This window comes from Delphinus delphis, chromosome 17, assembly GCF_949987515.2.
Source record: "Delphinus delphis chromosome 17, mDelDel1.2, whole genome shotgun sequence".
Taxonomy (NCBI): Eukaryota; Metazoa; Chordata; class Mammalia; order Artiodactyla; family Delphinidae; genus Delphinus; species Delphinus delphis.
Window position 1 is genome coordinate 23,809,317 of NC_082699.1, and position 22,946 is coordinate 23,832,262.

The 22,946-nt window shown below is 43.5% G+C and overlaps 1 protein-coding gene across 2 annotated transcripts in view; it reads right to left on the reverse strand.

Moving 5' to 3' along the window:
* Positions 1-2,794: 2,794 nt before the first annotated feature.
* The window catches only part of ZNF704 (zinc finger protein 704), a 218,875-nt gene continuing 198,723 nt past the window's right edge, over positions 2,795-22,946 (reverse strand). For both annotated transcript variants that reach the window (XM_059994813.1, XM_059994812.1), the window contains 2 exons: positions 16,489-16,586; positions 2,795-15,776 (listed from right to left, as the gene is read on the reverse strand). In XM_059994813.1, the coding sequence (XP_059850796.1) occupies positions 15,665-15,776; positions 16,489-16,586 (210 nt within the window). In that variant the 3' untranslated portion in view covers positions 2,795-15,664. The remainder of the gene's footprint in view (positions 15,777-16,488; positions 16,587-22,946) is intronic.

Sequence of the window (22,946 nt, forward strand, 5' to 3'; positions counted from 1 at the left end):
CGCAACTAGAGAAAGCCTGGGCACAGCAACGAAGACCCAACGCAGCCAAAAAAATAAATCAATAAGTAAGTAAATTTATTTTTAAAAAGTTATTGAGCACATACTACATGCCGGTGTAAGAAGTGTAAGATCTTGGAGGGTATTTTTTTGCGGGGAAGGTAGCTTTCATTTTTTTACATTAAAAGAATCCATTACTGGAACTTCCCTGGTGGTCCAGTGGTTAAGACTCCGTGCTTCCACTGGAGGGGGCACGGGTTTGATCCCTGGTCGGGGGACTAACATCCCGCACGCTGCGAGGTGTGGCCAAAAAAAAAAAAAAAAAAAAATCCATTATAGGGCTTCCCTGGTGGCGCAGTGGTTGAGAGTCCGCCTGCCGATACAGGGGACACGGGTTCGTGCCCCGGTCTGGGAAGATCCCACGTGCCGCGGAGCGGCTGGGCCCGTGAGCCGTGGCCGCTGAGCCTGCGCGTCCGGAGCCTGTGCTCCACAACGGGAGAGGCCACAACAGTGAGAGTCCCGTGTACCGCAAAAAGAAAAAAAAAAAATCCATTACTTCATTAGATGTTTGCTGCAGCGTCTCTTCAGATAGCAGGCATTTGGTCAAAACTTGTTTTGCAAATATGACTGATACACAACTTTGCAGGACAACATCACCAGTCCAGATTCCCAATATCTTCTTCTGCTCCCTACCCCTAAGGGCCATGCAGCTTCCTGGGTGACTCTCCGAGGAGCTGAACTTCCTGGGACCTTGGCAGGAAGGCCTGGAAGAAGCTGGAATGTGCAGTTTGAACACCATTCATAGAGGTTGTTACGTCCATCCTCCTTCCTGGCAAACATGTGGGCACTAAAAGTCAACTGTCCAGCAATCATCTTCAAGAACCCTCAGGCCTGAGGATGACAGTGCTTTGTGGGGAAGGATGAGGCATCTGATGTGGTCGCAGGCTTGGCAGACATGCCGGGGGAAGAACAGGGAGAAAGAACTCTTACTGATGGATATGAATACAGGGCCGTGCTTTCCCTGCTTGTGGGGAGAAACCGGCCAAAGAAGTGATAAGAATGGACAGCGGCAAAGAGGCAGGAGGACAGGATGGAGAGGGAAGGCGGCCTGGGGTGAAGAGCAGCCCTCACCTGGTTCAAAGGTGGAGGAAACCAACAAGCAGCAGGAACAGAGAGGAGAGCTGCCTTTGATCACGCGCAGCAGACCCACAGGTGATAGCCCCTCGAAACACAGAACGTCTACTGGGCGGTGTCCTGGGGGATGTCCACTTCCATCCTAAGCTCTGTGGCCTTGGCCTAAGCTCTGCATAAAATGGGGATAGTGGTTTCCCCACACAGAGCTGCTGTGAGCGTAAATGATATGATCACATGGAAGCATCCGGCACATCGCCTGGCACTGTGCTGTAGGAGCAAAGCAAGTCCTATCTCCCATCCCACTGCATCTCAGGAAAGGTCAAAGGGCTCAGGGACCCTGTGCCGAATACAAGGGAATCACAGATGTTCAATGATGGGGAGATGGGCTGGGGCTGGGGTTGGCGTGGAAGAAAGCAGCGGGTGTCCAACTGCACAATCTTCTAGTTCTTGAATAGGCTGGGCTGTGAAACTGTCTCCACTGCCCAGTCTATTAATTGATGAAATAATGGTGTAACCAAGAAATCATTCAGATGTAGTATGTAAGCTACTTACTAAGGCCGGACATTTTTATCTTAAAGAATCTGCTTAAGAAATTGAAAAAATTCTGAAGGCGCTCATGAGTTTGAAAGCATTCATCCTGGATCTCTGAGAATTCCAGTATTTGAGTATTTTGGCTTCCATTTGGGGAATTCTTCTCTGTGAGTGACGACATGTTATTTCAAGTAATTCTCACAATAGCCGCATGAGGTAGGAACTTCTTGGAAGCAGGCAGTAGACCATGAGTCATAGCTCTCCTAACCCCAGCTAAGGCAGATTGGACTAGGATATTGTCCAAGCCCGACTAATTAGTTTTCATCTCTTGTATTATCATTCCTAATATAAAAACAAGACTTAAAAAAGGTTAAATCAAATGTCCAGTTATCTATCTTGCAAGAGGCAAAACTCGGATTTGTGTCCAAGACTGTTGAACTCCAAAGCCTGCTGCCTTGCTACACAAATACATATGCTTGGTCTTTGCAGGTGAATAGGTCAAGTTCTAGTGGACATGGCCTTGGCCTAGAGGAGGGTCTCCAGGCTGGCTTGGCATCAGAATAGACATTGCCTTTCCTCTGTTTGCCAGCTTGTGTTTACATGACCCAGGCAACAGGACCAGCGGCGTTGCATGAGCAGCTAATGCATCTGGGCAGTCGTTGCCAAGGGAATGGGTTTGAGTTGTAATTATCAGGGCTGAATTCTAGACCGGGGGTCTCCGATCCCTGGGCCTTGGACCGGTGCCGGTCTGCGGCCTGTTAGGAACCGGGCTGCACAGAAGGAGGTGAGTGGCAGGGTCCAGCAAAGCTTCATCTGCCGCTCCCCATCGCTCGCATTACCTCCTGAACCAACCCCCTCCCTCTGCAACCCTGTCTGTGGAAAAATTGTCTTCCATGCAACCGGTCCCTGGTGCCAAAAAGGTTGGGGACCACTGCTCTAGATGAGAGATGTACCTACAACCGGTTTCTAAAAACAGCCTTCATGGCGAGCAGTTGACATGGGGAAGATATCCCTTTGGTTTTAAATTATTTTTACAACTGTAGGTAAAGCCTCAAACCCTCTAACCCCTGTGAACCTTTCTTGGATACCAGTTAGTTATCCTTTACTCAAATAAACAGCCCCCAAGTAGAAGCAGATACACAAAAACTTTTATTAAGTGGAAGTTAGACTTCATGGTAATTAACCAGTTACAAGTGCATTTAAATGCATGTGTGTGGACACCGTAGAAGTCAGAATGGTCTTCCTGAAAGTCCAGTGTTCTGGCTCGGCACGTGCCAGTGCAACCCAAGGTAGAACCATACACGCAGGAAATACAGGGCAACGATGACGTCAGACTAGATTGCAACACCATATTCATTGTTACAGCTAAGCATTACAGAACATGAAAGTCCAAAGACCAGAAGACTATTACTAAAGTGATTCTTACTACAGACTTTTACCTCTACTTAAATGCTTCCATAGGACCGACGTAGCAAATCCTCAACTCTGGGGGGACAGCACCATTTCTATATTTTATGCTTAAATGGGCCACAGAAACTGTAAACATTCAGTGGTCCTCGTGATGCCCACTGCAGGTAGATGCCAGCTGTCCCCTTGGGAAAGTGCAGTTTAGTTTAACTGGTGTCAACATTTTATATTGTCAATCTTCCATCTGAACTTTTTCTTCTCTTTCAATTAGCACCAGTTTATTTGAAATAGTTTTCCTGGTGTTAAATATTTAGGAAACATTTTTTTGTTTAACCAACACACAAAGTCCCAAACAATGGAAAGCAAAAAACATTCAAAAAGTTGTTTTAGAGAACAGCATTTAGAAAAACAACATCATTTAAACATTCGACAAATCTATGTACAAGGTGCCCAGAGCTGGCAAGGAGCATGGCTAAGAACAGTCACATGAAAGGTTTATTAACCTGAACCTCGTCAGGCTGTATTTACAGTCGGATAGGTATTCAGAAACGTAGTATCAGAACATCTGAATTTGGCTAAAAATCATATAAAAAGACACATCCCCACCCCCAATAACTTCTAAATAGGTAGCGAACATATCCAGTATAACCACAAGTACCAGGTGTAGAAGTGTGTTTTTCCATATTTTACATACAAACAGCTGAGAAAATATCTCAGTGGACACAGAAGAGATCCGGAATGGCAGGGAAATGGAGTTCTTTATTTCAACATTGCCAGATGAAGGAAGGAATGTTTTTCATGCTGAGTAATGTAGGAAAGTACTGATTAAGGAGCAAAGATAAATTATTAGCGAAAAAGTTTTCATGGAAATACAAAATCTAAAAGAGGGCTGAAGAAATGTGTGTATGTTTTATATGGACTTTCCAAAAAATACAAGTAATGATCTCCAAATAATTTTGAAAAAAAGACCAATGATTTTGCTTTGCTGGACAATATTTTGATGTTTTGTTCTTCAAAACTATATAATCCAAACCCTTTGGAGAATAGTTTTTTCCCTTAGGTTGCGACTTAAAACACAATAGACACAACCTATGCTATATTCATCCAAGGCAATACTCATTAACTTCATGTAGTTTTGTTTGCTTGTTAATCCAGTGTTACTAGAACAGTCACCTCTAAAAGAACTGGGCCCATTTTTGTAACAGCCCACATTTCCCATTTCTGCTGAAGAAGTCAAGTATAAACCGTTTCTCCTTTATTCACCTTCATGGCTGAATTTGTTTAGAGCCTGAAATTTCAATGCACTGTCTTTAAAAACATCAGTTAGAACTATATAGATGGAAGTCCTACAACCCCATAATGATATGCATTCAAGTGTGTTTTGAACAATTTTCAGTTGTGGTAAGTCTCTATGAAAAAAACTGACTTGGATTGGATACAAAATAACATTACTCTTTGAAAATGCATAGTTTGTAACTTTTTACATTCATTCACTAATATTAAAGTCTTTTGTTAAGCCAGTACTTACCTCCAAATGGTGGTAAGATTGCATTTTGAAAGATCTCTAAAAATTGGAGAGCATTGTCTCATTGCTTTTGAATTAGTGCCCGATTCCGAGTTAATGCCGGTCATGTTAACACCCGCATCGTACAGGAAGGGCTGCTGCTTCTGTCTTTCTCTTTTTTGTTTAGCAGGCACTAAAAAGCAACGCTTTCTACTCTCAGCAATTTCCATTAAATACCCCATTTTAGCTATTTTATAATTTCATTTTAATAGGTTAGATTTGGTGTAGAAGACAATTTGAAAGATGGCTTAATTCTTAAAAGTAGAATGTTTTTAAACCCTATCATGGATGAAGGGCAACAGAGGTTTTGTATTGACTGTGGTTCTCTCACTCCCCGGCTCCCTCGTTTGAAAAAGATGACCGCTGGCCACTCGGCTGTTGTATTTGATGATAGTCACAAACCCTTTGGGACCTAGCGATTTTTTCTTATCCTGAGTTCTTCCTCTAAGTATATAGATTTTGATATATGAAACACTTTGGAAACTACACTAGTGTCTGGTTATTCCAGAGAGCTTATGTTTCAATGGCTGACTATCGCCCAACCATTCATTATAAAAATAGGAATTTAAGGTCATGTTGTAGGAAAATACTGATTAATGGCATTTTTAAAAAACGTGTATGATCCGCACGCCTGGGTTATTTTACACCCAGGACATTTTCAGTTATTGAAGTCACAGAATTAGTATATTTGGGGGGGGTATTGAGTTCTTCCCTAAAAATCTAAATCTTTTCTAAAGCTTTCTACCAGTGATCATAGAGGTTCCCCCAAACAGTCGGGATACTTTGGAAGAAGAAGCTTTGCTATCATCACAGGGCTTGGTCAATTCACAGTCATTGCTTTCCAATTAGCAGAGTGTAGGGGAAAAGGCATAAGCAAAGCAAGCATTTGTAATCTGCAAAGTGATGCACCTTTTTCTTTTGGCCGCACTGCACGGCACACAGGATCTTAGTTCTCCAACTGGGGACCAGGGATCGAACACATGTCTCATTGGAAGAGCAGAGTCTTAACCACTGGACCGCCAGGGAAGTACACCCCGTGATGCATCCGTTTTTTTGTTTTTTGTTTATTTCCCTTGGGTGGGAGTAGTTTATGGATTATGCTACACTGTATATCCCTGAGGGGTAATCCCATCTCTGGAGCCACTGGCCCCCAAAGCTCTGCCTCTTTCCTTTCTGTCTTGGCCATCTGTGCCCAAAACACGGGAAGGGGGCTCCACCAGGGTGAGAGACACGTGCTTCACAACACGAGCAGATTGGATGAGTTTTCTCTTTGCATAAATATAAACGTAAAACAATTATACCCTGCAGGAGCCACTACCTTTTCACGTAATAAAGGTCAATTCCATTTTCATGCTCTGTAATCCTGGGCAGAGGTCAGGGCCTAGAGCCATGAATGTGAAGCTCTCTTCCTCTGCCCTGATCACTCCATTGGCTTTGCTCTGGAGGGGACTGGTGGGGTGGGGGACTTGGGAGGGGGGCTTTGAGTCAAAGTGAAAGGATTAGGTATCTGCCTTGTCATTCTTTATCAGTTAGTCTGACCAAATCTTTTGTGATGAGTGTGGCAGGTTGCCTGCTGACCGACCTGCTCTCTGAATGATCACCCAAAACTGTTCAGACAAATGGAAGCATTTCCTGGAAGGAAGGGAATAGCCTCATAGGCTACGCCTAACATACCGGTCCCGGTAATATTTATTCCCTTGGACCTTAATGAAGAGTGAGAAATCGGGAACACAGAAGCGAAAACGTTTCATCCAGCGCTTCTGGAAGCAAACATACATAACAGCATGGCCTCTGGCTTGGGTGGATAAAAGCAAAGAGGAGAGGGTAACATTTTACTAGCGAATTCGAGGTGGATGCCAAGATGGGAAAACAAGACTAGTAACTAGAACGGGAACTGTCCTTTCTCTCCCTTAACGCTCAATTTCTTCTTCTGAATGCTGGTTTCTCCTCTTAATCGGAGACGTAAAGAGAATTCAGAAGAACATAAATGAGCCACTTTTTAATTTTTTAATAAAATTATGTTCTTTCATGATAGTGCCCTTGCCTTTTTCAGGAGTTGTTACTTGCTCCCCTGGCTAATTTTTCTGAATTAAAAATTGAGAGAATTGCCCCTAGTAAGTATGTAAATGTAACGGTTAATCAGACTTGAGAATTAATTTTTTAACACTTTCATAATATAAGTAAAGGGGATCTTTCCTTTGGAAGCTCGCAGTTAATAATTATGTGGACGGTGCGCAATAGGAAAGAATATTTTTAAGAAACAAGGACTACAGTTTAAGTGTTGAATTCATCATCTCTACCTTCTTTCAAAAATCTATAGTTTGTTTTTTTTTTGAGCGGTAGCTTCTTTCTTCTTCCCTAGACCTTGGGTCCTTTGAAGTCCTGCCGCTGTCATGGCATTGGTGCTTACCACTGCAAAACGGGCTTCTTTTCCAGCCGAGGAGGAAAGCTCACTGCTCCTTCCTCTAGTACTGTATTGCTTCCGAAACGTAATAAAAGTATCTTTTATCAAAAAGCCTGTTAATGAAGCAGGTGATGGGCCAAAAAGGTTTAGGCCCCATGACTAAACTTGGGAGGGACTTTACCCTAAACTCAGGATGTGACACCTGGGAGCTGATGGGAGAAGGGGAAGATGAAATCCGTTCATGGACTGGTCAACCTTTTAATCACTCACAACGACAGAAATCTCAGGCACTGCCCATGTTGTTGAAACTGTATCCATATTTAAACTTGACCTAACCATATTACCGGGTGTTTCCAACATTGAGCTGACAGTAGTTTGCAATGTGATCATTACAAATTGTAAATCTGAGCTGTTTTCAAATTTGGGGGCATCAGTGTAAGTTTACATGGATAACAAATGTCGAATGCTAGTGGCAAAATAACTTTTTTCCAAGGAGTCAAAAGTTTTACTCAGAACATGGCACCAGTTAATCAACTCGTATAATTAATTACTTAGATAGTTGGAATTTAGGGAATAGGGGTCTGGTAGGTACGCTGAAGGGATAAATTCGGGGGTGATTGAGTGTGCATTTGACAATGCGAAGGAGTGGGCTTTATTTCTATGCTGAAGTACCTGGATTGTAAGGATGGGTGAAGAACATGGGTCCCTGGGTCTTCTCAGGTCTAGAATCATTCTGGAAGACTGAGGTCTGAGCGAGCTCTTTCACACGCCCTTTCCCTCCTCCCTCCAGGCAGTAATGGGGCCGAGTCACAGGTTGAAGACCGCTTGAACCAGGTTGGCCTTGGAGGTGGTGATGGTAATCTTAAATATTCTTATTTTACACTGGGTTCTAGGGAAGGTCAAATGAAGTCATGTATCTGAAAGAGACATACTGTCTTTTATATGTGAAAGGGTTAGTGATTATCCCAACACCGTCAGGACTCTGGTGTAAGACACAGTCTAAAATAACTTAGTTCATCCAAATGAAGGAAGCAACGTCTAATTTTTTTCCATGACACATTTATTCCCATTTTGTCTTTGCCCTCAGGGAAAGGTGTTAAGGTTTTCTACGTGGAAAAACTCCATTTCGAGGTTACTGGACACTCTAAAATACCTAAGTACCTACCAGTTCTGAAGCAAGGATTTTGCCACGTCAGAGGTGAAACAAAGGAACTTTTATCCTGGGATGCAAACTCACGAGGCAGGATGGAGTGGGAGAGGGTGTGGAAGGGTTGGCGACGGGCTTTGGCACAAGGAGGCAATGTGCGCTATCTTAAACTGCAGGGGCTCCTGGCTGCCTTCTCCAAAGGCACAAGGCTGTTCTTTGCCAGCCCTCATCACAGTGGTCACGGCAGTGAAAACAGTAAGCAAGTTAGGATTACAGTCATTCCATGCTTTGGGGCCTGGCCTGGGCACGCCAGGAGGCAGAGTGACAGCTGAATAATGTTTCCGTATATTTTGATCAGAGGCAAGGCTAGTTTAAGGATATTGTATTTTTATCTTCAAGTCTTCCATTAGAATGATTTCTGGGGAGAACTGGCCTCTTTCCCTTCTTTGATTTTAGTTGCCCAGATGGTACCCATGGGTGAGTTTGTAGGGCTGATGGAAGAACTTGGCCTGATGGCTCTGGAAGGTGAAATCTGCTTTTCCCAACAGTTGAAACTGGTGGCCAAAGGCTGCATCTGCCCACATACACGTTCTCTTTGGTCTGCACACGGTTGGCCAAGAATTTGAGTTTAGCTTAAGTGTCAGGTAACATTATATTTCCAAGTCAGAAGATCTAGCAGCCCCAGGCCTGATTTCTGCATGGTTCTGATTGTCTAGAGCTGGGATGCCCCTTTAGAGGGGGTGTGTGTCCTCTGGTTCACCATGATCTCCGTCATTCTTTAGGGTCCTTCTTCTGCCTGATCTGAATCGCTCATTTACAGAATCTGCCTGTTCTTTCCAAGGCGTCTGCTTAGAAAGGATTAGGAAGCTTCTATTTAAATAGGAAGCAAGACTCATTTGGTTCAAAACCATGCAGCAATAAACACTTCTTGGGAACTTTTAATGCCAACATTAGAGATATTCCAAGAGAATGAAGATAGAGATTTGGGCTGCTTCATCTCAAAGATGAGGCTGTATACATCTTCCCCTAACTCCGTGCATTTCTAGTCCTCATGTGTGCAGATTCTAAAGCCTATTAGAAAGCAAAGTCAGAGTGACCCTCTGACCACCTTATAGGGGCTGCCCAACGGGGGGACGACCATTCTATCCCAGCTTTTCTTCTGATGCTATCTGCATACTTGACTAATTAGTCTAGCTTTTGAATTACCAAAATCTTAGAAAGAAAAGATGCTTTCTTGCTTTAACAGTGAGTGGGCTAGAAAAAACTGTAGAGCATTATGAAATGGTTTTGGCAAAGCTCAAAATTATTTGTATGGTTAATCAACTCTCCACGGCTGCCTTTCTTGTTTCCCGACTCTTGGGAATACAGTGACTTTCTGATCTCAGACTTGCCTGTCTGAATTCTTCATGTGAAAAATCAAGCACTTGTTCTGGTAAGGAATTTCAAGTTATTTAGTTAGTGCTGAGGACAAAATTATTTTAAACATCACTGATCACCTAAGAATTCTATCTTTGGGCTTTACACACCATGATTTTAGAAATTTCCATCAAATGATACTTGCCGGTTAAAAGCAGCTTTGTGGTTCTGGTTAGGTTGAGGAATAAGTTTGTCCTTGTGACAGGAATCTATCATTTTATACTAAAGAATTTACAAGTACATTTCTCCCATTGCCTATAAGCATATCTATTAACATTTTAAATATTTAAGATACATAAGATGATTCTTAAAGTTTTTTTTTCCCCCCTAAGTACTTTGAAAACACACTGGTAAAGATAAAAGGAGTAGCTGTTGCCATCTTGATTCTCTTGTAATAATCTTCCAACTGATCTGCATTTCTACCCTTGCTGCAGAGGGTTAATTGAAAAGATATGCATCAGAACACTTGCTTAAAAGAGGCATAGCCCTTTGTTTGGAGAGCAGGAATTGCTTATAATATTAACACTTCCTGTCTGGTAAATTACTGTATTTTAAAAAATAAGCTACAATGTATAAAACCAAGGTCATTTCCCACAAAATGTTCATGTTCTTTGTGATTACAAAACACTGCATCTTGTAAAATATTTCCAGTTCTGTTAACTTGAGAAGTACTAATGCTTATTTATAAAAGTGTCACATCTCTCAGAATTGTAGAAGCCTATGCAGTATATTTCTTGTCTTATTTGGAACATTACGTTATAATTATTATGGTATTTAAGATTACATTTTGACATAACACATTACCATTGTGATTCTCAGACTCACAAGAAAAGTTATAAAACATGAGATTGTCTTAAAAAAAAAAAAAGGAACTATTTACAAAAACAGGACCAAAAGTAAAATTCCCATTTTGATTTCTGGTCCTATGATAGATACACCTTTTAAAGCATGTATATCATTGATTGGATCTGGACTTTTTCAAAGTCAGTCAAAATAAGCAAACCCGTCGGTTTTAAATGCATTTTACACTTTCTTGCTCTAGTGGTGTGCATGACTTAGTGATACAATTGGTGCCTAAAAGTGCTAAGCTCGTTTTTATGTACTGACTTTCGGTTTGACTAGTTACAATGCAAAAGACACAAGGAAGCAGTTCCACTCTGGAGGAATTCCCACAGGTATGGGGAACAGGGAAAGCGTGTATGCTGCTGGTTGGGTTATTTTCTTAGAGAAATGAAATTTCCAGTTGACCCGTGTGCCCAGCGCTTTCTCCAAAATGATTCACATCCTCATCCATATTCATGAATCGTGCTCTGTTTCTACTCATTTGTATGCACAAATTCTTCCCTGCGTTCGTACAGGTCAGAGCTACAGTTGATGTGGTTGACAGAAATTCTACAGGGTCATGAGAAAAAGCAGCACCTTGTCCACAAAAGTCCACGGAAGTTTGCTCCTTAACCTGCTGTTAAAGTAAAATGCACGTCCTTCACGTCCCTCACCTATAGAATTCTGTGTACAGCTAATAACCGGTCATCCAACCGGCTGATTATAAAAGGGAACACCAAGGTGTCATATTCATGACATTCACAAACAGCCTTGACATGAGTCTGTAAAAACCCACCAGGGACTGTGCTGTGGTTCAGATGTCAGCCTTAGAACGCAGGTCTAAGAAACAAAGAAACTGTTCTGCTTCAAAGAGCATTCCTCCACACCTCAAAAAGTCGGTACTGTCCAGTTCATGGCAATTTGCCTTGAAATGGTATCACGTTCATTAAAAGACAAACAAACAAACAAAAACTGTTCTGACTAGAAAAGATGCTGGAGATCATAAAAACCTTTCTAGTCTTAGGATCCTCCAGATCTATTTTTCACATACCCTTTAGTTTTCCCTGAGGAAAAGAATATTTTTTACAGTATTTTGCTACTATTCTCAAGGTATTCTCTCCCATATGTACAGGTTCTGTCACTTTTCTCTAACCATTCACAAGTGAATGCTGCGCTTTCCTTTTCTATTGAAGTCGGACGAAGGCGGAAATGGGTTTTAGCAGTGCCGGCTAATTCAGAACCCAGGGCTGCTTTCAAGTGTGGCTAAGTGTGACACCGGCGACAGTGGACTTCAACTTAAGTGATCTTGAAATTTGATAGAGGGCATGTCAGTTTCAGAAATCTTTTGCAACATACACGTAACTATTTTTGTAAAAGTTTTGTTGGAAAGCCCAAGAACTGTAACACACATCGTATTGAAAGTTTTCATCTGCAACACAGTTATGCCTGGACAAAGAATCGTCTCATAAAGGGCACCCACCCTGTTGGTGCACGGAGCTGCTGACAGGCATGCACATTCTTGCCCACTGCCCTCTTCCTGACACTGGCTTTTGCCAAACAAGGGAGGAAACTTCCCAGCAAGTGAGGAGGAGAGCAGTCTGTGCCCACCCGAGATGCGCACAGCAGTCCTGCATCCCTGGCCTGAGTGCTTCCCGCAAAGGAGCTCTCTCCTTGCTTCAATCAGCTGCTCCCAGAGCGGGAACCTGGCAGCTCCCTCGGAGGTGCCCAGGGACAGTCACCACCAGCTGATCGGCTCTAGGATGGGGAGCCCGAGCCAGGTGTCCACAGCCCTCCTGTATCTCCTCTGTGGCTCCCCACCCACTTGCTACCCGGGTGTTTCCTCCCGGTTGTCACACTGCCTCCCATAAACTGGTTGCACGTTCTCTGGGAAGAACTAAGGCTTAAAATGACTGTTCTCTGCTGTGCAGCTATCTGGAGAAGCCTGTCCATCACCAGGAAATGCCTTCTTTGGAGAGAGATGAGAAACAGGAAAGGGTAACGGGGAGAGAAAAGTCAAAGGCTACCACATGCCTTCTTCAGAAAGACTCTGGGACCAGAACCCACTGCGTTGCCGTTCCTTTTGCACAGACAGGTGCCCGTGATGGGTGAGGCTTCGGTTAAGCAGCCACATGCCCTGGGGCTTCCCTTCCCACCCATACTCCCCTCCCCCTGCCAAATGAACACAGAAAAGAACGTGGTACCACAGAGAAGGCATAAAACAGGGACTTCCCTGGTGGTCCAGTGGTTAAGAAAGACTTTGCCTTCCAATGCAGGGGGTGTGGCTTCAATCCCTGGTTGGGGAGCTAAAATCCCACATGCCTTGGGGCCAAAAAACCAAAACATAAAACAGAAGCAATACTGAACAAATTAAATAAAGACTTTAAAAATGGTCCACATCAGAAAATCTTTAAAAAAAAAAAGAGGAGGCATAAAACAAATCTTGGACTTAACTTTGCACTTCATTTAGTTCCAAAATGTAACAAAATAGCTCTACATTTTTTTTTAATTTTAGCATTTATAATCAGTGCTTTATATTGCAATTTGTAGCTTTCTGGGTGGCTTAAAAGAAGTTTCATCCCTTTTCTTCAAGGCCAGGCAGGTGAAGCCTGGTAGTTCCTTAGTCATTACATGCCTTGGTACAGGGAATCAGTGTCTGTGTGCAGAAAGTACTGAGGGTCTGTGCCCACCTCAGAGCTAGAAAAGAGGACACAGAGAGCCCCGGGCTGGCCAGCAGAAAGGAGCCCCGCATGAGTGTGAGATGCAGAGAGTGTGTGTGAAGAAGGCTTTAGAAAGGAGAAGAAATCCCAAGGAAGCTGCATCCAGTTCTACCCTTTGCTTGTATCGGTGCATTGGCTAATACCCAGGCAACCAGGCCAGAGCCTAGCACTAGTCATGGGCTGTACCTCTGGGGTCAGAGCCACAGAGCCTCACTCTAGGACTGCTCCACAGCCTCCATCTCTCCCTCCTTGTGTCCCAAAGTTCGGGGAGTAGGGGATGGATTGAGCCCCTCGTCACTTTAACCTCTTTTGATTAGTGACTTAATCCAAGGATCAAGGGCCATGGAACTTTGCTGAAGAGAAAACCCTCTGCTCCACTACTGCACCTCAACCATCACTGAAGTCCACGGTGAGCCTGCTGAAATGGCTGACCAGCCTTGGACTCACTGTGGCCACTGGGCAATCCAGCCACAGTGCAGGGCCATCTGGACCAGGCCAGAGCATCACCTCCCAGCAGAGACGCTTGTGGGTGAAGCTACAAGACACCAGGGAGGAGAAAAGACAGGCTGGGGTAGAGGATGCAAATACGTTTCTGCACTTAAAAAACCCTTTCCTGGCTGACTTTTAGTGCTCAAACATACATTATAGCTGGTGCTGTATTGATCGGTAATCACGATGTGATATTAAATGAAGCTCTTTCTCTGCTCTTAAAATAAGCGTTTTTAAAGAAAAAAATAAATGAAGGAGGGAAACAGGATCTCTTTCAAGGAATAATGCTTCAAATGCCACGTGAGAGTTTAAAAAATAAAATCGCCAAAATATACGAATGCACAGATTGCAGATGTTACACTGTAGAACCTCCTTCTTTTTCCCTTGCTTATTAAAAAAAAAAAGAGGACAGTTCTTATGACTAGATGACTTCTTTCTACTCTTTCCAAAAAAGCATATGTACAATCTCTAAATATATTAAACTTTGCTCTGTGCAATTTCATTTAACATTCCTATGGCTAATCCTAGGCCCCCGTCCCGACACAGTGCATCCTATAAGGTGCTCTTACTTCTTTGCATAGGTATAGGAGGAATAACTTTAGCAGGGCAATCAAGAGTAGGGTAGACAGAGAATGAGCTTATTCATAGGGCTTGACAACTACTCCCCTGTCCCCGCACCACTACCACCAAGACAGACAAACAAACAAATACCACGCTAGAAAGTCTAATAAATGGAACACAGTGCAAGCCCTGGTCCTATTAAATTGAGAGATTCCTATACCAACACGCATTTTCCTTTTGGTGTTCTGTATCTTCCCTTCTGAGCAAATTCTTAATGAATAGCTCCAATATTTTGATAAGAAAAATAAAGGTTTGGACCTTCCTTTTCCCCATATAATCTTTATATTGTTCATTAACCCATCTCCCAGACATGCTAAAGCATAAAACCTATAAAAGTGCACTCAGAATGGATGCTGACCTCACATAACTTTCTGAACACATAGGTACGTGGAGGCTGTGCTCTGCTGTGTGAATAAAGCACGCCCGCCGGGATGGTCTGGAGTTCTCTACCTTTTCTGAAAACAGTCAGTGGTGGCGTTTTGAGGGAAGGAAGGCCTGATGAGCCACTGACCTGGCAACAACTGTCAGATAAGCAGTGATGAAGAGATCCGAGCTGTGGTTGGCGTCGCATCCCTGAAGGAAGCTTTGAGGCTTACCCAGATGGCAATGCGTGCCAGGTCTTGAGTGCATTGTGGCCGGGAGAGAGTGGGCCAGGCCACCCCTCAGGGAAGGCTTCCGAGGAAGACTCCCAGACGTTTCCCAACAGTGACAGCGGGATGTCCTGAACTCAGCTGGGGCTGAAGTCTGCTGGTGATGTCCATTGTCAGTCTCTTTTCAAGCTTATGCCCTCCTGGGCCCTTCAAGCTAACGGCTCTACCGTGGTTCCGTTTGGGGCCATTCTTTAAAACAAAACAAACAAACAAAAAAGACATAGAAAAGATACCCAGAGTGCTGCCGTTTCCTGGCAACACATCGTGATGTGTACTGCTCCCAGAAGTCCGATGGAGAACAGGCAAAAGACTATTCACAATGAAAACAGGTATCGCTCTTTGTACAAATGCTACTGGATAACATGTAGCTTTTTTTTTTAAGTGTCAAAAAAAAACACCAAAAAACCTCAGAAACGGCATTATCCAGAAAGGTTATCAAAATAGGCCTCCTTTCCAGGAAAAATGGGCTTGGTTGGTTTGACTGCTACAGAAGTCCATAGTTTTCAGAGCTAGACATACAGCAAAAAAAAAAAAAAAGTTGATTTTTTAAGGAAAAAAGTAGTTACAGCTGCTCTCGGCTGGGTTCTCAGCAAGAACAGTGAGGGTGGTGACCTTTTTTTGTTTTTTGCTGTGATTTCACCAAGGTTCCCGGAAGTGCTTTCCCTGGGTTTCAAGTGTGTTTTATTCAGAAGGAAAAGCGCTTTCCAACACCCTCAGCACAAGTCAAGGGCAGGAGTGTCTGGGCGACGATCAGGGGTCTGTGCATTAGTCAATGAACCGCTGGCAGGCCTTCTTCCAGCGGCAGGCCGTGCACCACATGTCACGGTTCTCCATGCCGTACACCTTCCGGCACTTCTTGCCCTCTCCCCGGGGCTTCCTGTAAGACAGGCCAGGAAACAGTATTCAGTGTGAGGGATTCAATGGGCATCCTTTGCGGGGCTCAAAATCCCTGGAAAAATCTAGAAAAAGTTAGGAAACATAGTAGGGGGTCTCTCTAGGTTCAGCCGTTAACCTGTGTGGGATGTTTTCACAGCCACGACACCGAACTGTTAAAATTTGCTACTTATAGTACTTCCAGTACTCTTCAGCTTCTATTTGTCCATTTGTAGACATGTCCATTTGGGCATCTTCATAACACTGAATTAAATAAGTAAATATAAGAAATACCAGTAGAGAGCATAATTCTTTCAAGTTTTTAAATATGTACTTTCAAATGCTCTCTTGCTTCTCAAATTTCTAGTCTTCTGGTTAAGGGAATCCTGGCGAGGACCTCCTTGATCTGGATTAAAAACTCGTATTTTGTACTTCATTTCATACAGACGTTAATGCAACACGGCTTTAAAGAGACCCTGTAATCAGCATTATCTATTCTGCAAGAAAATTTACTGTAAACTGTGACCCCAGAAAAATAACAAATCTTTATCAAGAGTTAATAGATGGGGAAAACCATGGGAACAAAAGAAAGGGTGTTTCATCCATTTCAGGGGAATTTTATGAAGATTGTATCTCTGGTTTCTCTTTTCCTCGCTGTTCTATTTTTCAGTTAATTCCCTGGAGAGGAGGCATTGTGGGGTTTCAAGCAGTCATACCTTAGGCTGACCGTCCCTCTGGGTGGGGAGGACAAGACGGTGTGAGTGTGCTGTCTCTGCTCTCCTGTGCCCACTGGGTGACTGTGGGTTGGTGACACCTAGTAAGCACATGGAAAACAAAGTTAACAGGGCAGGCTCTCCTCACCATGCATTTCGTTAGCCTTTGCCACGTGGGCAGGGGTACCCAACCATCAGACACGGAGAGGCTGTGCTTCCTTCACAGAGACCACATGTTAAAATGGATGGGGTGATGCTCATGGTGGAATTTAAAGGCATCCCCCAACAGAAAAGACCCAGCAACAATGAATACTTTACAAATCTTCATGACTTCACAACATCTCTGCATTCCCAGTTGCCCATTTTCACTTGAATATTTTAAACCTTAAAGCAAATTCCTATTCCAAGCCTCATCCGTCTCTCTTTTAAAGAAGAAAAGAAGTTAAGAGAATTCTCTGAGATTATACACCTAGTCAGTGGCAACACACAATGTGGATCTCCGCCTTCTGTTTGTTCAGTTAGATCATTCGCAGCCAGTAAATAAATGGCTTCTTGCATAAGACGTCCATATAGCAAACTCTGGGGTCTGAACAGGGATAATGGCAAGAAGCAAAGATCCCGAGCAAATCAAGAATGAATGTCAACCTTGCAGTACTTAGTGAGCATCCACTATGTGCCAGGGTCACTGACAACAGCTTTACTTTTACATCTACTCCACCTGATAAGTACTCACTGTTCCTATTTTATAGATGAGGAAACCAAGCACAGGGAGGTTAAATAACTTGCCCCAGGCCATGGAACTTGCAATGGCCAGGGCTGCAGTGAGCTCTCCCTGATGCCAGAGCATGTGTTTAACCCCCTTATGCCCCACCTCTCAGTCATAATGATGGGAGGGTCCCCTTTGTTCTCCATTCCTCTTGCATTTCTCACTTACTCTCTTTGTATCACGTGCTCACCTAGCACTAAATATCTTCCCAGCAAATGGGATTCTCAAAAGCTACACAAAACTAATTTTATAACAAAAGATAAATGATGTTTCAAGTAAATATACAATATTGCCATATACAAAAGAGCAAACATCTAATAAATTGATCAACTTAATCACTTAGAAGCCAACATGACCACAGAAATACCAGTACCAACCAACAGTCATGGGAACATTCCATAGAATTGATTTTCTCTAGTACAGGGACCAGTATTTTCTATTTTCTTTCAATGTAAAGGAATGTACATAAGTGTTATTTTCCTAGTCATTAATTAAAAAAAAATTAAACACGTAAGAAAAAAAAACCCTAACATTTTAAACCATTATTGCCATGAGTCTCATTTATTCTGTACCATTGGTCTTTACTTTTTGCTAAAGTTAGGTGGATTGAGGGCCAGCAGAGGTGAGTGACATACATAATTTTTTAAAAACCAAAGCTTTGGAGTTCAGTGTCTGCCTTCGATGTGGGTTCTTCCAGAAGCAGAATCCCCACCTCCCACTCGCATCCCCCATCCCATCGGGACCAGGATGCGTATTAGCACAGTAGAGGGAGTGAACGCTTCAGAGTTCACTACCACTGTAGATGATCTAGAATATCCTCATATGACTTGTTTTTAAGTGCTCAGGACAATGAAAAAAATTTTTGTTCTAAAAATTATTGTAGAACTTGTAGAATCCCAAGAGTACCTCTTTATTCAGTCAGAGAACTGGAAATGTTTAGGTGACACGACAGTGACACTGTTTCCATCAGCCAGGGATAACGTGGAAGGTTCTAAGTTTTGCAGAATTGCCATATGTCAATTTTGTGTGGGGTGATATGAGATTCTAAAATGCTCTTCATTCAACAAATATTTATTAAATACTTACTATGCCCCAGGCACTATTCTAGATTGTGGGGATACAGCACTGAACAAGACAAAGTCTCTGCCCTCATGGAGTGTACATTCTAGTGGGGAGATAGACAATAACTACAAAAACAAGTAAGGGCATTTTAGTGGTAAGTGCCTGAAGAAAATAAAATAGGCTGCCAGGCCAAGCGTGATGGAAGGAGAGGACATATTTGTTCAGGGTGGTGAGGGAAGGCTTCTTGGGGAGGTTACCTTTGATCTACAGAGCACTCCGGGGAAAGGGGGCGGGCAAGGGCCAAGGCCTCCCAGGTGCAGAGTGCCAGTGGGGCCGGGAGACAATGCATGGGAGGCAGGAGGAAGGCGGGAGGACGGGAGGTGGTGGGTTCAGGTCATGTCTTGGAGCTGTGATGAGGAATTTGAAGGTGATTCTAAGTGCAAAGGAAGCCAGTGGAGCGTTTTAAGAAAGTGAGACATCTGGTTAACGCTTTACAAAGATCGTTCTGGCTCCTTGGAGAATGGGTTAGCAAGAGCCTGGACAGGAACCCCGAGGACCGCTTAAGAGCCTTTTGCACTGTTTCAGGAGAAAAACGTACTGGTGATTTAGATGAGAATGTGGTAGTGGTGGGGATAAGGGGCTGGATTCGTATCCTGTAGAGGCAGAGTCCGGGACTTGCTGATAGATGGGCTATAGGACAGAAAATAAGAGGACAAATCTTTCGATGAATCAAGGATGCCTCCTAGGTCCTGGCCTGAGAGGCTGGAGGGATGAGGGTGCCACTTAACTGAAATTAGAAAACTGGTGACCTCATAGGTTTAGGGGAGGAATGAGGGGCAGGTTTGGACCCACTGCAGGAAGAACCCTTCTCTACCTTATTTCTGCTAACGGCTTTCTTAAGTCTGGAGTTGAGGGCACACGTGTTTCGTGTCTAGTCCTGTCTGATGGCAGCCCCTCCCGTTCTACAACAGACCTGGGTTTCTACAGGCTGCAGCATAGTGGAAGCCAGGACCCTGTTCACACACCAGCGTGCGGCTTAGTTCTGTGGGAGGATCAATATCCTCCGGCTATTGATCGGGAGCTTTCCTGGAGATTTTTTTTTTTTTGCGGTACGCGGGCCTCTCACTGCTGTGGCCTCTCCCGTCGCGGAGCACAGGCTCCGGACGCGCAGGCTCAGCGGCCATGGCTCACGGGCCCAGCCGCTCCGCGGCAGGTGGCATCTTCCCGGAACGGGGCACGAACCCACATCCCCTGCATCGGCAGGCGGACCCTCAACCACTGCGCCACCAGGGAAGCCCTCACTTCCACTTTATAGATGAGGAAATGGAAAAGTTAAGGAAGTTGCTGAGGCCACGCAAAAAGTAAATGGCGGACCCGGGATTTGAATATGGGCTGTCTGACACCAGCCGACCTTGGAACTTGGTTCTGAATGGTGTCAAAGCCCCGCTTTTTCTCTCTTCCATCCTGCCTCGTAACTGATGGCAGTATTGTGTGCCCTGGAATAAAGCCCTGGAAAACATGATTCGGCTCCTTCTCCCACTGGCCTCCACATTCCAGAGTTATTTGTTTTACATCTTAACCATTTTTAAGTTCTATTTGGGGACATGGTTTATAAGGCATATAATACACTTAGAGAGAGTGCTGTATGGTATTATTTCTAAATAACTAAAATGCGCTATATGCCTGTAATTTGTCTCCTGATTAGGTGTGACCTCAGAAGAGTTTAAGGAATTCTAAATCATAGTCTGCAAAAATCGTGGCTAATTTTTCCCATATGTTGAGTATATTTGTGTTATATGAGTCAACCCCAGATAGGGAGAATCCACTTTCTCTGCCCCTGGTTTTACAGTAATGAGACATGTCACAGATAACAACACTAGGAAGTACAACATAATGTCAGCCAGTGCCAGGCACTGTGTTCAATGATACAAAGATACAAGGTGGTTGTTGTAGAGCTGAGTCAAGGGCATTGCTTGAAAGAGGTCCTGTGACCGGCTAGAGGTCACGGCTTGTAAATCCCAGTCAGGACTTGCCTCACACCAGAGCAGTAATACAGAGGTTGTGTCCTTCTGTAACTATGTTGGAGAAATTTCTTTTCTTTGTGATTTTCTATCTCCCAAATGGGAAAAAAAAAGAAAAAGAGCCCCTTGTCTTGGTTTTAATCTCTTCTAACATAATATTCTGAACCCTCCATCAAAGTGTTAATAAAAAACAAACCAGCTAAAGAGCTAACAATTAAGCACTACTATTTCAGGTCTGGAGACTGTCTTTCTGGCCTGAAGCCTCTTGGAATGGCCCTTGGATAGCAGGTTGATTAGCTCCTATTTGCTTGCATGGGGCCTATTATGGACTGGATTTTGTGTCCGCTCCACCCCCCTTCACATGTTGAAGCCCTAATTCTCAGTGTGGTTGTATTTGGAGATGGGGTCTCTAAGGAAGTAATTAAAGACAAATGAGGTCCAAAGGGTGGGACCCTGATCCAATAGGATTAGTGCCCTTAGAAGAAGAGACACCAAAGGGCTCTCTCTCTGTCTCCCTACCCCCCAAAAGAAAAGGCCATGTGAGGACATATCAAAAAGTTGGCCCCTGACAAGGCAGCAGGAGAGCCCTCACCAAGAACTGAATCAGCTAGCACACTGATCTGAGACTTTTGGCCTCCAGAATTGTGAGAAAATAAATGTGGGATGCTTAAGCCACCCAGTCTATTATGGTAGACTAACACACAAGGGCCAAGAGCTCTCAGCTTTCTGCCATGAAAAGAGAGGGAAAGAAATGGAGATAATTAGGGGTCATTGGGGGAAAACAGGTCAAAGAAAGCAGTAATTAACCATGGTCTTCTCCCTACCCCTAGGTCCATAGCCTTGGGCTAGAAAAGACTGAAACGTTCCATTGGTGAATATGCAGATCGACCTTCTGGGCTATACACCTCCGGGAAGAGGTCTTACCCAGGGAACTTATTAAAGCCCCAAATTCAGGAAGTCCAGTGTAGGCAAATGAATAAATAAAATTCTTCAAACCTTGGGATTTCGCAGAAGGAGATTATTTCTACTTTCTAGGAAGCATACAAAAGCATCCCCTCTTCAATACCAGGTCTCAAAGACATGGGAGAAAAGGAAACCTTAAATGGGGTTGACAACCTTAGAGTACTTGCTTTGGAGTACAACAAGAAATGTGTTCTTTAATGAGGATTTAATAAAATGGCAACTGCTCTGTTCTTCAGTTGGGATAAAGTTGAAGCCACCACGGATACTAGTACCTTATCATTTAAAACTTTTAGAGGTTCTGTCTGAAAATCCTATTACACGAATTTAGGAGGTGGGGATTCACATGTTCTCTGAGTCAGCCTGGCTCCCTGTCTTCTAGAGGCGGGACTAGCACCCCTGGAGAATTCAGGGATGGTTGCTGGCACCCAGCCAGTGGACATGTGACAGTCCTATGCCTGGGTGGTGTGGAGTTGCGAGATCCAGCCCCCTGTAGAAGGGGGCGGACAGCAAACAGCCAGTTTTTTTTTTCTTTTAAAAAAAGCATTGATAGAGAGTAGGGCAACATGAAGAACATTTTTAGTAGTAAGCCTCCTTGTCTTCTTTCTAGAATTAAACAAAAGCCTTCGAAAATGGCAGCTCCCTCCATCCCCTTACCTTTATTTTTAGATAGCGATGGCAAGCTTAACTGCTGAAACAGTCTAAAACCAGATAGATTGGGAATTCTCTGGCGAAAGGATAAATTAGAAGCTCACATAGGATTTTAGTGGGATACCTAGTTAACTCAGTTACTCTATGTACTTTCTGTCAAAGCTCTAGTCCAGAACATCCCTGGTAACCAATCGATAGCAAAATGAGGGACTCTGTCCACAGTGTCCACAGAGAGAAGAGTTTTAAAATTTCACTGTTAAAAAAACCAACAAGAGGAGGTATCCTGGCTGGTATCCTACCGTGTAAGACATTTAGGAACTTTGGAGGACATGGAACTAGTGAAATGTCAGAGAGAGAAAAACAAACATCGTATATTAACGCATATATGTGGAATCTAGAAAAATGGTAGAGATGAACCGGTTTACAAGGCAGAAATAGAGACACAGACGTAGAGAACAAATGTATGGACACCAAGGGGGGAAAGCGGGGGTGGTGGTGGGATGAACTGGGAGATTGGGATTGACATGTATACACTAATATGTATAAAATAGGTAAGTAATGAGAAACTGCTGTATAGCACAGGGAACTCCACTTCACTGTACAGTAGAAACGAATATAACATTGTAAAGCAACTATACCCCAGTTTAAAAAAAAAACAACCACACGGCATGATGTCACACTATACTTCAGAAGGAGATGATTTAATTAATAGAACAAAGGGGAAAATACTCCATTTGGGCTGGTCATAGAGGTAGTTTGAAAGGAAGTCTGAACTGGGCTGTTCTGTCTACACACTATACTTGTTTTTACACCAGACGAGCTTTAGGGGGATGCTCTTGAAAATTCTGCTCAAATCAAAGAAGGGAAGGAACGGAATTCAGAATAGCAGGTCTCTGTCATTCTGCGATTGTAGCTGCCTTGCTGGCTTAGAAGGGTTGTCTCAAATGTCATGACCAGAGCCACTCTGGGTCTTTTTATGTCTATACAAAAAAAAAAAAAAA